General features: G+C 51.1%; 1 protein-coding gene across 7 annotated transcripts in view; it reads right to left on the bottom strand.

Moving 5' to 3' along the window:
• The window catches only part of IL6R (interleukin 6 receptor), a 75791-nt gene that overhangs the window by 43752 nt on the left and 16581 nt on the right, over window positions 1-15458 (bottom strand). For 6 of the 7 annotated variants that reach the window (XR_010941126.1, XM_067727967.1, XM_067727969.1 and 3 more), the window contains exons 2-7: window positions 12962-13210; window positions 11700-11823; window positions 9662-9718; window positions 8925-9097; window positions 8124-8290; window positions 7440-7581 (exon numbers count right to left, since the gene is read on the bottom strand). Coding sequence is in view for 6 of the 7 variants with exons in the window: in XM_067727967.1 (XP_067584068.1) it covers window positions 7440-7581; window positions 8124-8290; window positions 8925-9097; window positions 9662-9718; window positions 11700-11823; window positions 12962-13210 (912 nt within the window). In the remaining variant the exon portion in view is untranslated. The remainder of the gene's footprint in view (window positions 1-7439; window positions 7582-8123; window positions 8291-8924; window positions 9098-9661; window positions 9719-11699; window positions 11824-12961; window positions 13211-15458) is intronic. The other variant, XM_067727966.1, reaches the window with a different exon arrangement.

Raw genomic sequence — 15458 nt, 5'->3', positions numbered from 1 at the left:
AGTTGCGGAGAGCAGGAGCTGCTTGTCGTTACGGTGGCTTCTCTTGCTGCAGAGCAAGGGCTCTAGGCACCGGGGGCTTCAGTAGTTGTGGCAGGCGGGCTCAGTCGTTGTGGCTCGTGGGCTCTAGAGTGCAGGCTCAGTAGTTGTGGCGCACGGGCTTAGTTGCTCCGCGGCATGTGGGATCTTCCCGGACCAGGGCTCGAACCCGTGTTCCCCTGCATTGACAGGCGGATTCTTAACCACTGCGCCACCAGGGAAGTCCCACTAACACAATCTTTTTAAATTGTATATTATAACCAGTTAAGATATGGGCCACTGGGCTCCAGGGTTGGAGTACATAGAGGGAACATAGGAGTGGGCTGAGAATAAGAAGAGGAAAAGGAAAGTAAAAGGAAGCCAGAGAGGGTCAGAGAGATGAGGACACAAGGGAAGAGGGAGAAACCACAAAGCCAGACATTCCCAGAGAGGGGTTGGGGGCGGGGACACAGGAACCCACAAGCTGAGCAGCACCTTCCACTCTGAGCTTCACACCTTCCCTCACAACGTGTAAACCACCAACTAGCAAGTTAATCACGGCTCCTCCATTCAAGAAAAAAACAAAACAAAACAAAAAAACCTCACCAAGGAGCTGACAGTCTCCTGAGGAGAAAGAAGTAACCTCCAGCTGTAACCCCAACACCACCCAGAATGATCTGTGGAGAAGCCTATTGGTCTGAGGCCAAAGGAGAAAAAGACGGACAAGGCAGCATGGATATTTGCACGGTGTACGGTCACCCAAGTGTCTTCCTTCTGAGCTTAAGCCCTTGTTTCAGCCTCTCCTTTATGAAATAATGGTGATGGTCAATGGCAATAGCAACTTTTTACTTAACCATTTAACTTTATGTCCTTACTTTGCAAAATTAAAAGTTGGTGACCTTATTTGGTCCCCAAAATTCTTTTTGAAATTTTACAGAAATCCCAGGAAGCTCTGAGCTATCAGGGAGGGTGTGGGAGCAATATGCAGGCTTGTGATCTAGAAAGATGCCCGTAGCAGTGGCATGGAGGACGGCCTGCTGCTCACACACCAGAGACAGAGATCAGTTTCGGGGGTCGTTATAAGAATTCTGTCGAGGGCTTCCTTGGTGGCACAGTGGTTAAGAATCCGCCTGCCAATGCAGGGGACACGGGTTCAAGCCCTGGTCCAGGAAGACCCCACATGCCGCGGAGCAACTAAGCCCATGTGCCACATCTACTGAGCCTGTATGCCACAACTGCTGAAGCCCGCGCGCCTAGGGCGTGTGCTCTGCAGCAAGAGAAGCCACTGCAATGAGAAGCCCTCACACAGCAACAAAGAGTAGCTCCCGCTCGCTGCAACTAGAGAAAGCCTGCGCACAGCAACGAAGACCCAATGCAGCCAAAAATAAACTAACTTATTTATTTATTTATTTTATTTATTTTATTTTTTAAAGAATTCTTTTGAGATGGGACAAGAACCTGAGCCAAGGAAGGGGGGTGTCTAGCCTGATGTCCTGGGGATGTCCCGGCTCAGGGAGCGGGCTGGGTGGTGGTGTCCTTCTCTGGACAAGGAATACAGGGAGGTTTGTGAGGGAGGGTGTGGGCCCAGCTCTGGGCAGAGTGGAGACAAGAATCCAGAGCTCCAGGGACAGGTGTGGCCTGAGACACGTGTGAATGGCTGGCATTTGGTAAACACTTACCACGTGCAGGGCTGGGTGCAAACGGCTCTCCATCTCGTTTAATCCTCACCACAACCCTGTGAGGCAGGTTTTTTGGTTTTCGGGGTTTTGAGGCAGGCCTGTTATTCCCATTTGACAACTAAGCACACCTGGGCTCCGTCAGGCACTTCCCTAAGGTTGCACTGTGCAGGGGTTGGGCCAGCAACCAGAGCCCAGTCCGCCTGTGCCCAGCGAGGACAATGCACAGAGTGGACGTGGAGAGGCCACCCCGTGGAAGGGCCACATGGAGACGCCGTGGAAAACAGCACGAGAGTGGAGGCAGGGGATGCACACTGACGGTTGAACGGGGCACAGTCTCTTCAGAAACGTGTCCCCAAGTGCCCTTTAACCTGCACAATTTCCCCCTCGGGGGTGCCAAGGAGAGGAACACAGTGAATGCCCCCAAAATGGGACCGGAGGGTTTGAGGTGACAGTACGTGGCTTCAGGGATCGGGCCAGGGAGACACATCTGCCTGGAGAGTCCACAGCCCTGGCCTCTGGGCGCCCCAAAGGCCTTGCGGATGCAAACCTCTGGCACCTCCTCAACAGTGTGATTCCAAAGAATGGGTCCATGTCACTCGCTACCTGTCACAAGAGGTTCTAATTATTTTCCAGGTGTCAGTGAGCAGGGTGTGAGAGGGAGTTAAAGGGAGCAAGAAATAACCCTCTTATGCCTAATGGGCTTTTCCCTAGCACTTTGCCCCAAGCTCGCTGTGCAAAGGGTCCACAGACTTGCTAGATGCCAGCCCTGCCCGTGCTACCGGAAAGGACAAATCTGGGAGAACTCCCACTCTGGGAAGAGCGGCTGACCAGCCGCCTGTCGATGTATAAGCTCTTCTTCCTGCCCTGACATCAGGGTGACATCAGCCCTGACATGCAGGGACTCGATGAGTCCCGGCAGCAGGTGCTGTCAGCAGTCACCTGGCCTTGCTGGCCGGAACAGGGGCCCCAGACTGGGTGACTCTGCGCCCGGCGTTCACCCAGGGAACCTTGCTGTGGCCACAGACTGTGTGCGGCCAGGCCTTGGCCTCAAGGGGGCAGCACTCACTGAAGTCCAGACTCCTCAATCCCCTCCCCCAGGCCTCTACCAGCCCCCCCTCCACCCCCACTCTCTGCAGGCCTTCCTGCAGGAGTAGCCTGCCTCCACCTGCCCCACTGGGACCTCCCACCCACACATCTGTGCTCCAGCCCCACCAAAAGGCCCTGCCCTTGTTCACAGTCCGTGCCTTTGCACCTGCTGTTCCCGCTGCCTATAAGCCCCATTTTCTACCTGGGAAACTCTTATACATCCTCCAGGACATAACTCAAATGTCACCTCCTCCATGAAGCTTTTCCTGCTCTTTCTAAACTGCCCCAAGTATTGTCAGCTCCACAGCCTTATCAAGTACAATGGGATGCTCCCCCAGCCCCACAGCACATTCTATAATCACTGGGAAAGCTTTCGAAAATACCATTCCACATTCTAATTCAGTGGGTCCAGGATTGTATCCAGGGCAATTCTAGGATGCCCATAGCCCCACTCTCTTTATCCCAAGAACCAAACAACATGGCACTGCAAATTGCTAATCCTTCTACATTTGCAGTACGGGTTATTATTTCTAAAGAATGTTTTCTCACTAAATTCATAAAAATTCCCAGAGGGGACAAGACAGGTCATGTCATCTCCATTTTACAGATGACAAGACTGAGGCTTTGAGAGGTAAACTAACTTTACTAAGGTCATACAACATGATTCCCAGGTGCAATGTAGTTCCCTTGACCTCTGTGTCATATCCCCCACACCTAGGCAGGGGCATCCTATCTGCGTGAGCTTTGAGGGCTAGAGGCAGGTCCTTGGGGTTGGAAAGCCCATCGATGCAGTATCTAGTGCACTGACATGTCCCAAACAGTCAAATAACTCTACCGTCAGTAAAACACACCTAACCTCCCTCTCATTTTCCAGAACTGCTCCCCAATTTCCAGCCTAAGTTCTTCTTGCACCAGAATCATCCAAGTTCCTCTTGCTCTGCCCTCAGTGGAGAGGGGAGAAGCTGGTATCTCTCTTGGACATTCACCACTGGGGTTTTGAAGAACCCCCCCCCGAAAAAAAAACCCCACACATGTAGAGAATGGAGAGCTCAAACTCTTCAACTGCTTATGTGAACAGAGGCCAAGAGTTCTGTCTGAGCTTACACAGTCACTATAGCAAGTCACAGAAGCACAGGACCTGAGGCTGAAAAGTCAGAGACATGTCTCTGCTACACCATCTTCCACTGTCAGGAGAACGTCAACAATTTAAAGAGGAACATCCACAAATGAGACCAGCTTTAAGGGAAGGTGACCAGACAGGTAAGGAATCCACAAGCCATCCCATACAACAGCCTGGGAACAGAAGCCCAAACAGATATGAGTCCCCTGGGAATTCCAGAAGAATTCAGAGAGCGGCAGACTAGCAGACTTATCAGAGGTTACCCTGGAGACCAAGGCCCACTGAGGCCAGATTTGGATTCACATGAGAAAGAACTTTCTTCTTGAATAGACAGTTCTCATAAAAAGATATACAAAGAGCCAGTAAGCTTATGAAAAGATGGTCAACATCACTATTTATTGTGGAAATGCAAATCAAAACCACAATACCACACCCATAAGGATGGCTATTTGAAAGAAAGAAAGAGAGGAAGGGAGGGAGGGAGGGAGAGAAAGAAAAAGAAAGAGAGAAAGGAAGGAAGGAAGGAAGAAAAAGAGAGAGAGAAAGAAAGAAAGAAAGAGAGAGGGAGGGAGGAAGGAAGGAAAGAAGGAAGAAAGTACTAAGTGTTGGCTAGGCTATGAAGAAATTGGAACCCTGCACATTGCTGATAGGAATGTAGGAATGTAAGGTGCAGCCACTGTGGAAACCAGTATAGTGGTTCTTCAAAAAATTAAAAATAGTATTACCATACGATGTAGCAACTACACTTCTGGGTATATACTCAAAAGAATTGAAAGCAGAGACCCAGATATTTATACACCCATGTTCATAGCAGCATTATTCACAATAGTCAAAAAAAGTGGAAGCAACCCAAGTGTCCAACTACGGATGAACAGATAAAATATGGTATATATCTACAATGGAACATTATTCAGCTTTAAAAGGGGAGGAAATTTTGGCACAGGTTATAACATGGATGAATCCTGAGGATGTTATCCTAAGTAAAATAAATCGCTCACAAAAAGACAAATACGGAATGATTCCACTTATATGAGGTACTTAGAGTACTTAGAGTAGTCAAACTCATAGAGACAGAGAGTAAAGTGGTGGTCACAGGCGCTGGAGGTAGGGGTGAATGGGAAGTTACTATTTAATGGGTATAGAGTTTCCGTTTTGCAAGATGGAAAGAGTTCTGGAGATGGATGGTGGTGATGATTGCACAACAATGTGAATGAATTTAACGCCACCGAACCATAAGCTTTAAAATGGTTAAAGTGGTAAATTATAAGTTATGTGTAATTTACCACAATTTAAAATTTTAAAAAAACAAGAAAGAACTTTCTAACAAAACAGGATTTCCTAAAGCTGTTTGTAACCATCTAAATTAAGTGGTTGGGATAAAAAGTAAACAGGTGTCGGCCTGTATCCAGAACATTTCCTCTGCACAATGTGATAAATGATTTGCTCCCCTTGCAAAGGCTCCTAAGGCCATGTTAATGTTTGGCCTTCAGATAATGAGAGGCTCAAAGTGTATACAAACCAGAGACAATCATGGACAGGGCAACACAATCTAGCCTGAAGGATGTTCTGATTTATTTAAATGGTCTTTCTAAGTAAGATATAGTAGTTAGGCCTCCCTTCTTGTCCAGGCCTTAGCAGGAAATGAACTTTTGAGGAGAGGATTCAATAGAAAGTCGCCTCCTGCTCTTGATGGACAGGAGCGGGGGACAGCACAAGAAAAGCTCTGAGCCTGCGCTCGACACTGCCTACATCCAATTAACAAGACACCCTAAAGCCCTAAGCCCACTCCTCTGGCTCTCCCAGGATGGGAAAGACAAGGATCACACACTGCAAAGCCAGGGTAGGGAAAAGGCCATCACATTACAGCATCCATTCTGGGGGAAGAATGCCAGCCTACATATAAAAGTCTCCCTGAAGGGACTTCCCTGGTGGCACAGCGGTAAAGAATCTGCCTGCCAATGCAGGGGACACAGGTTGGAGCCCTGGTCCGGGAAGATCCCACATGCCACAGAGCAACTAAGTCCGTGCGCCACAACTACTGAGCCTGCGCTCTAGAGCCCGCGAGCCACAGCTACTGAGCCCTCGCACTGCAACTATTGAAGCCCACTTGCCTGGAGCCCGTGCTCCACAGCAAGAGAAGCCACCACAATGAGAAGCCCGCTCACCACAACGAAGAGTAGCCCCCGCTCACCGCAACTAGAGAAAGCCTGCGCGCAGCAATGAAGACCCAACGCTGCCAAAAAAAAAAAATTCTCCCTGAAGCCAGGGGTAGAAGAAAATTGCAGGGGTAGGGATGGGCCTGGACAATTTATATCATTCTATCCTTTGCTTTTTTTCCATACACACTCAATAAATGGGTATTTTATTATTTTTTAATTGTCTGGTATTTAAGAACAACTAATTTGGTCCAATTATGCTGCTGGACTAAAAAGATCTGACCCTGAAGCAAGCCTGGAAGCTATTCTAAAATAAGAACACTGGGAACAATGGGATGGGCTGCTACAAGGGATAGTAAGCTCTCCATCTCTGGAAGCATTCAAGCAGAGGCTGGGTAACCACTCTCTGGGAGATTCCTGCACTGGGTATAGGTCTATTACATCCTAATTTTTCATAGGAGGGAGTCAAAAGATAATGTCTCAAATTATTTTCTCAGAAAAAAAAGAAAAAAAAAAGCCATAAGTTTGTTATTCAGAGTGAAGGAGGCCACCAGCAGAAGAACTAGAAACAGAAACTGAGCAGCTTCCTCTAGAAAGCAGGGCTGGAAATGGGAAGGGGTGGGGCAAGGGACACATTATTATAAGCCCTTCTTTGCTTCTTTGCCATGAGAATGTATTAATTTGATAAAAATTAAGTTAAAAATAAATTCCCATGGGTTAAAAAAAAAACATTAGTCACACAGTTGCTAAACAATACATTTCTCAAAAATATTGAATTACATGGGAATGCTCACAAAATTTTATATATAAATACACACACACATAAATATACTCAGAATAGGAAAGACGTATAATAAAATGTTCTCACTGGTTTTCTCTAGGTGGTATGAATACTGGTGATAATTATTCTTTATATTTTTTGTTTAGAATTTTTCACTAATCGCATTATTACAGATGATTATTACTACCTTTAACATCTTTTTTTTTCAAGTAAAAAGCATTAGTTTACTGTGGTAGGTTAAATATAGCTACAAATTCTTTGCGGCTCCTCCCATCAGGCTGTGGAGGAACTTTCCCCCCTTGAGTCTGGGCTGGCCTGCTGGCAGATGACAGACCTCAAGGAGAACCGAGAGCTCCAGCCACCAGCCAGAGTCAACCGTCAGATGTGGCAGTGAGGCCATCTTGGACAGTGCAGACCTGATGCAGCTGCCTTCATGATTCAGGCAAAACCTGCACAAGAGCTGCCCAGCTGACTGATTTTCAACGAATTGAGCAGATGAATGGTTGCTTTTTTACCATGAGTTTGGGGGTGACTTGTTACATAGCAACAGATAATTGATACAGTAACAAAGCTGAAACATCCCTTCCGCATTTCTCACATACCTGTCCAAGGGACGCCCGTGACCTCCTGGCTCCACTCACTCCATAAGCCATGCCCAAACTCCTCCTGGGCCCGAAGCTGCACCACATGCTTCATGCCACTCCAGGCGTCGTGGATGATGCAGTGATACTGGAGCTCCTTGACCTGAGGGCGAGAGGCGCAGGTGACTCTGGGGTGGGGCCTGGGTGGCACCAGGTTAAGCGGCTCCACAGGGACACGGGAGTCCTGGGACAACCCCAGCCCTTCAGCTGCTCCCTCTTGGGTCCGGTGGATGACTCAGCTGGGCAGAGATGCTCCAAAGGCTCACATCACCCCGGAGGCTCAGAGCCAGGTGGGGTTGCCGTCTGGGCCAACTGGTGCAGAAGCTGTAAGTCACAGCCCCTGCCCCCATGTAACACAGAATCTTGCAAGCCACACCCTTGACTTGCAGGCAGCCCATCTCTCTTCCCAGCTCACACTCGATCTCACAAACTGGCCTGCAAAGAGGAGACTGGCCGGGCATTATTATTCCCATTTTATAAATGAGGCAGCCAAGGCTCAGAAGGGTTCAGAGACTTACTCAAGGCCATGCAGGTAGTGAGTGGCTGACCAGGACCCAGAACTCATTTTCTTCTTTCTAGTACCCTTTCTACTACTCCTGAGTATCTAGGGGCTCTTTTCTCTCCAGAAGTAAAAGAAAAATTTACCATCCACATTGTGAATGTCTTTGATCGTTCAGCCCGGTATCGGAGCTCAAACTGTAACCTGTAGAAATATGAGTTCCAGGAAGGGGGGTCTTGCCAGGTGACGCTGAGCCAGCGGGGGTTTCTGTCCACGGCGGTGACCGTCACATTGACGGGTGGGTCAGGCTGCACTGTGGGAAAAGGGAGCACAGCTCCTATGCAGCAACAAGTTTGGTGCCAAGGAGAGACCCATGAAGACTGCAAGTCCCCAGCAGGCAGGACCCCACCTCCAGCCCCAGACCACTTCCCCAGGCACACCCTGACAGGGCGCTCGCCTGCCACAATCAGACCTCTGGCAAGTATCCCAAGGGCTTCCCCGGTGGCACAGAGGTTAAGAATCTGCCTGCCAAGGCAGGGGATACGGGTTCGAGCCCTGGTCCGGGAAGATCCCACATGCCACAGAGTGCCACAACTACTGAGCCTGTGTGCCACAACTACTGAGCCCACGTGCCACAACTACTGAAGCCCGCGCACCTAGAGCCCGTACTCCGCAACTAGAGAAGCCACCGCAATGAGAAGCCCGCCCACCGCAACGAAGAGTACCCACTGCTCACCCCACAACTAGAGAAAGCCCGTGTACAGCAACAAAGACCCAACACAGCCAAAAATAAATAAATAAATTTATTAAAAAAAAAAAAACTAAAGCCCAAAAGGCACCAGCTCACCAAACCCCTCACCGTCCCCTCCAAGAAGTCCATGAGGAACATTAAATCAAAAAAAAGGAAACAGTTGGAGGGGAGATGGAGGCCTGAAGAGCTTACTTACGGATTCCATAACCCTCAAATGTTTGGGGTCTGCTGGACTGGCTCCCAGCACTGTTGGAGACACACAGGGACACGACGTACAAAGAGTTGTCTCCCTCTGGGACTGCCAACTGGCAGGAGAACTGCTGCGACTCCGGGGAGTACTGGCACGGCTCCTGGAAGTCTTTCACCGGACTGCAGACACAAAACAAGGGCGGGGCTCGCTATCAGTTGCTGCACTTACTCAGGACAGGAGAGAAGAAAGGGCAGGGGTTAGGAGCTCAGGCTCTGCGGTCTGACCCCGGTTTTTTTTTGTTTTGTTTTTTATTTTTATTTATTTATCTTTGGCTGCATTGGGTCCTCATTGCTGTGTGCGGGCTTCTCCTAGTTATGGGGAGCGGGGGTTGCTCAATAGTTGTGGCACAGGGGCTTAGCCGCTCCGCGGCATGTGGGATCTTCCCGGGCCAGGGCTCGAACCCGTGTCCCCCGCATTGGCAGGCAGATTCTTAACCACTGCGCCACCAGGGAAGTCCCGTCCCTGGGGGTTTTAATCTCCACTTCACACTGAGTAGCACTGGGGATTCTGAGTAAATTATCCAACCTCTCCAAGCCTCTGTTTTCTCATTCGAAAATGGGAATATTAACAGTACCCACCTCACAGGGGTTTCTTAGGATTAATTCATAAATGAGTGTAAAACATCTAGCTTAGCATCTGGCATGGCAGTCTAAGGGGCTGAACTAGAGGGCGCGCTCAATTACCGTGGCATCAGAGAGGTAGTGCGTTCGGGCTCCCTGACAGGTCCTGGGCTCTTGGCACTGCAGGGGATGCAGAAAGGAATCAAGAGGCCCCACCCTGGCCTCAAGACACTAACAGAAAAGACCTGCCCTCAGAGGACTAGGACAGCCAGTAGAATGCCATCCCAGAACCTCGAAGTGCTGGAAGGGTTTGCAAAGAGGTGGCAGCGTTTCCGGCAGTGAGCCCAGAAAGGAATCCTGGGTGATGAAGATATTAGAGGTGAGTCAGACACTGTCCCACCTGGCCTGGAAGCCTGAGACTTCACCAACTTGTGACATGTGTGGGCATGTGAGTCCAGGGCAGCCACTCACCCTGCCGCCTCAGTGACAAATCACCCATCAACCCCTGATCTGAGTTTTAACCCCAGGCCCAGCACAGACTTTCCTTCTGGGAAGCCTGCCCCCACCTTCCCAGTCTGAGTTAGGGCCTCCCTCCCTCCCTCCACCGTCACTCAGGCATCCATCCCACCTAACACTGAGAAGGTGGGGCCGTCTGCTTACAGGTGGGTACCCCCGTGGGGCTTGAGGACAGGGGCCCAGTCCTGTTTGCCTTGTGCCTCTCCCTCAGCCTAGTACAGCACCCAGCCCACGGCAGACGCCGAACTCGCCAAACACTTAGGGAGAGAACAAGCGAGCAAGCGCAGTGGGGCGAGGGTGTGGCTGCGGGCACACACACGAGCAAAAGAGCAGAACATACAAAACCTCTTTCCAGGGGCCTGTTTCACCCCCGCAGTCCCAGGATGGGCCTTAGTGGGTTCTGGAGGCCCCAAGGCTCTCACAGTGGCTCCCCATTCCCCCTTCCTCAGTTCAGGGTAGACAGCCCAGGAGGAGGATGGACACGCCCGAGCTGCTGGCAGGAGGAGGCTGTGAGCTTAAACGCCCTGCCCTCTCTCATTCTTACTGTCAACACACAAATTACTCTAGTCCAAGTGTCAACTGAATAAAGCCTTCCCGGGGGCGGGCTGGGCAGCTGCCGGCCACTGTACAGAACATCCCATTTACGGAGGAATGCCTTCCTGGTGCCACAGAATTATATCCCAACTCAGCTTCGGGCTGTGGAGATTTCTGACCTTCCTCTACTTGGAGTGTGAACCATCAGTCCTAATGGCATCTGCATCATGTGCAGAAGGGCAACCTATACATGTCCCTGTGCAGAGACCAAAATATAAATATCACCACCAGGTGACTCTCTGGAGACAGACGCAGTGGAAACCAAAACACCCAGATGACGTCCGTCCCTGCTCGGATTTTTTGATACTCTGATGATTGCCAGCTCAAACTCAGTGGTAAACAAACATCTGGACTACGGGGACCTTGGCTCTGGGATGGAGACAGAAAACTGCAGAGATGTAACCTTCCCCCTTCCATCGGTGCCTGAACTCATCCCAGGTCCCCTCACTTTATGCCACAGGGACCCCCAGGCAGGTGTGACTTCCTGCCCCACTGCCCCCAGCTCCCTCTCCCCACTCTATCACCACTTCCTCTCAGCTGCCATTAAAATGGGAAAAGCCTGATAAGCTCACAATCAGGACACTGATCACAGCTGCCCTTCCCCTCCCAGGACATCTGCATCTTCTTAAGAGCAACGCCCAAAACCTTTGTATTTTGAATGAAATCAGATAGGCTGGGGTTTGATTCCGGGCAGAGCTACTTACTAGCTAGATGACCTTAAACAAGTTAACCAGTCTCTGTGGTGCAGTTTCTCCATCTGTTAACGAGAAAAACAACACCCACCCACCCTCCCACCCCCGCTATTGTGTGGGTTAATAGGACAAATATTGTAGCACAGTGACCAGCACAGGGTGAGCACTGGTGGCGAAGTCTCAGCTCCCTCCTTCATTCCCTTCTCCTCTGTCCAAAGTACTTACTTACTTTCCAATAACATTTTGGAATCACTGGCCAGCCAGTCCCATTGGGCTCCTCTGAGAGCCGCCACCACTCCCAGGGCCTCAGTCAGGAAGGATGGAGAAGACAGACACACAGCCCAGCCCAAGATACTTACAACTTCCTCACCAATAACACGGCCTTGGTGGTCGGGGACGGGGGACTCCGAGGACTCCACTCACAACCCACGTTGCTGAGGGGGCTCCTCCGGAAGCAGGAAAGCTGGGGCTCCTCGGGGGGAACTGGAAGGAGAGCACAGAGGCTGAGGAGGCAGCACACCTCACCGCCCGTCCGGGGGAGCCCTTGACTCAGCGCCCTCCCCCGACCCTGGCACCAGCCCGTACCACAGCCAAACAGCCACGCACAGATCTAACTGTGCTCAGGAAATCAAAGGATGCCAAAGTCCTCATGTCAGGCTAGGAGGTGGGGCAAGTGAGGGGAGGTGCCTGGGGGCCAACTTGCCTAAAGGGGAGCAAGACTGGCACCAAAAGTTGGGGCTATGGGGCTTCCCTGGTGGCGCAGTGGTTGAGAGTCTGCCTGCTGATGCAGGGGACACGGGTTCGTGCCCCGGTCCGGGAGGATCCCACATGCCGCGGAGGGGCTGGGCCCGTGAGCCATGGCCGCTGGGCCTGCGCGTCCGGAGCCTGTGCTCCGCAACGGGAGAGGCCACAGCAGTGAGAGGCCCGTGTACCGGAAAAAAAAAAAAAGTTGGGGCTATGGGGTCCCACAGGCCTGGTGGTGTGGCCTTGGGCAAGTCCCAACCTCTCTTCAGTTTTCTACAATAAAGTTAAATGATGATAAAATAGTCACCGTAATACTGCTGCCTCTCACTGGGACATTGGGAAGATGGTATGAGACACCAAGGAAGAAAGTCCCTCAGCACAGGGCCTGGCACACAGGGCATCTGACTATAGGATGTCTTATGAGATGCAAGGGAGTTAGGAACCTACTAACTCTAACAATAAGAATAGTTCATTTGAGAGCTTACTATGTGCTATGCAGAGCTTTTAACACCATATTTAATCTTTACAACAACCCTGAAGTAAGTTAATAACATCAACCTTATTTTACTAACAAGGGAACTGAAGGGCAGAGAAGTTAAGCCGTGAAGGAGGAGGATTCGAACCCAGGCCCCTTGCCCTCGACCCCCCAAGCCCTAACCACACAGCAAGGCCAGCTGGACGGCATCTCCATCAGCCAGATGCCCCCACCCAGCTGGAAGCTCTACCAATCTCGCTGGCAAATGTCACTGGGCCTTTCCCCGAAATGCTTGGGCCAGGGAAATAACAGGAATTTAAAGGGTCAAGCAGGGAATCTCTCTCTGGAATGCGCAGAGCAGTGCTGGGAGCCGTCTCTGGGAGCTCTGAGGACACAACTCACCATCCACCAGCAAACGCACACTTCCAGCTGGGCGGCCGTCCTCGTAGCACGAATAGTTTCCAGAGTCGCTGAGCAGCACAGACCTCAGAAGCAGCCTCCTTCCCACACCAGCCCATCTGCCTTGGCGTGAACCTGTGACCTGATTCCTGAGCACCCAGTGAACGGTGGCATTGTCCCCCGCTTCCCCACCTGGGCAGGTCAGGGTAACGCTGGCCCCTGGCAGGCTGGTCAGCACATCGGTTGCCACCTCTGCAGGGGGAGAAGACACTGGGTAAGCCCACAGCAACCTGACAAAGGGACTTCATCCGATTCGGGAAGCCACAAAAGGCTCTAGTGCTAAACATCTCTCAAGTCCATCCATTGGCCCGGGCCACCATCACATCACCTCTTCCTGGGTTACGGCAATGGCCTCCCTGTGGCCTCCCAGCCCCAGTCTTGGCCCTCTCCACCCAGCTGCCCCCGGGAGCCTTCCAAAGCGGCTCTCTGGCCACTCCACTCCTTTGAATAGAAACCCCTTCAAGGGCCTACTGCTCTCCACAGCACAAAGTCCAAGTTCAGAGGCCTGGCCCACAGGGCTTTCCACCACTTGCCCCCTGCTGACCTCTGAGGCCTCTTCTCTCCCCGATCAGCCTTAGAGGAGGCACAGTTCCCCCCACCCCATCCCCACACAACTTCCTCCTGTTGCAGGTCTCAGCCTAAATGTCCCTTCCCCAGAGGCCTTCCCTATCTCCTCAGCTGCATTAGGCCCCCATTCTACCTCCCCCACCATGTCACCCATCACACACTGCCGTATAATTACCAATTCCATATCCATCTTCACTTCAGGACCCCAAGTGCCACAAGAGTAGGCACCCTGTTTTGTTCTCTGTCATATTTCAGTGCCTAGATCATTGCCCGGCACACGGCGGTGGCCCACTGAGCACCTGATGAATGTATAAATGAACGTATACACACAGGAATGAATGCCAGGTACCCAGTGGGACTCACAAGATGCATGAGTACACAGGAAGTCTCAGAATCCCAGGGTCTCCATTTTACAGGTAATAACTGAGGCACAGAGGAATCAGGAGACTTGCCCAAGATCACCAATGACTTAGCTACACAGCTGAGAGGCGAACCAGGTCTTCCAACTCTGTTCGGTGCTCCCTCCAGAACCCTACACCTATCTATTAAACCACTTAGGGTAATGCTATGTTTATTCTAGGGACCAAACTGGAAAGTAAAAGAGAACAAATGCAGTCCCCATCCCTGAAAAATATTATGCTACTCAAGGAAAGGATATTAAAGATACAAGTAAACTTTCTTTTAGTATAGGTTAAATAGATTCATAGAATCTAAGATTTTGGTTTTTTAATAAATTTATTTATTTTTGGCTGCGTTGAGTCTTCGTTGCTGCACCCGGGCTTTCTCTAGTTGTGGCGATCGGGAGCTAACTCTTCATTGCGTTGCGCGGGTTCCTCACTGCAATGGCTTCTCTTGTTGCAGGGCACGAGCTCTAGGCGCGCGGGCTTCAGTAGTTGTGGCTCGCGGGCTCTAGAGCGCAGGCTCAATAGTTGTGGTGCACGGGCTTAGTTGCTCCGCACCATGTGGGATCTTCCCGGGCCAGGGCTTGAACCCGTGCCGCCTGCATTGGCAGACGGATTCTTTTTTTTTGCGGTACGCGGGCCTCTCACTGTTGTGGCCTCTCCCTTTGCAGAGCACAGGCTCCAGACGTGCAGGCTCAGCGGCCATGGCTCACGGGCCCAGCCGCTCCGCGGCATGTGGGATCTTCCCAGACCGGGGCACGAACCCATGTCCCCTGCATCAGCAGATGGATTCTTAACCACTGCACCACCAGGGAAGCCCAGAATCTAAGATTTAAATCAGTCTAGCCAGCTGAGGAAACTGAAGCCAGGGAAAACAGCAAGTTTTCATGTTAAGCACACTTGGTCCTTCTAACCAAATGTGTAGCCATTTCTTAGCAAACAGCAGCAATAAGTCTGGTCAAAGATTTCCGAAAGGCCCAGCAACAGCCTGGGCACCTGACCTCACCTCCCACCTGTGCTCCTGGGCTGGGAGGACCAGCACTAGTGTCCTCCCGACCTGCAAAGCCTTCTTGCTTGGGAGGAGTTTTTAATCTCACGCTTAACCGACTGTCCCTCCTCCCTCCAAGGTAGCTGTTGGAGAGGAGAGAATAAGGCTCAGTGACTCCCAGAAGGATAACACTCAAAGCCAGCGGGGCTGGTTGTCCAGATCAACTGCCGGCCACAGTCCAGAGATCAGGGACATGAGCATCAAAGGGACAGCGACAGCTTCTGTCTGGCTACACAGACTCCCTTCAATCTTCCTTCTCACCTTATCATTTGGAGTCAGAGTCCTCCACCCTGGCAACCTCTGCCCCGAGGTTGGCAGGTAAGGGACAGGTGCAAGGGCAGCATAGCAGCTGGTCACCTAGGGTTTCTTTCTCTTCACTATCAGAGCCTTCGACTTTGGGTGAGAAAAATGGCTGAATCTCACC

Source organism: Pseudorca crassidens, chromosome 2, assembly GCF_039906515.1.
Source record: "Pseudorca crassidens isolate mPseCra1 chromosome 2, mPseCra1.hap1, whole genome shotgun sequence".
Lineage (NCBI taxonomy): Eukaryota > Metazoa > Chordata > Mammalia > Artiodactyla > Delphinidae > Pseudorca > Pseudorca crassidens.
This window is presented reverse-complemented; position numbering and strand designations above follow the sequence as displayed.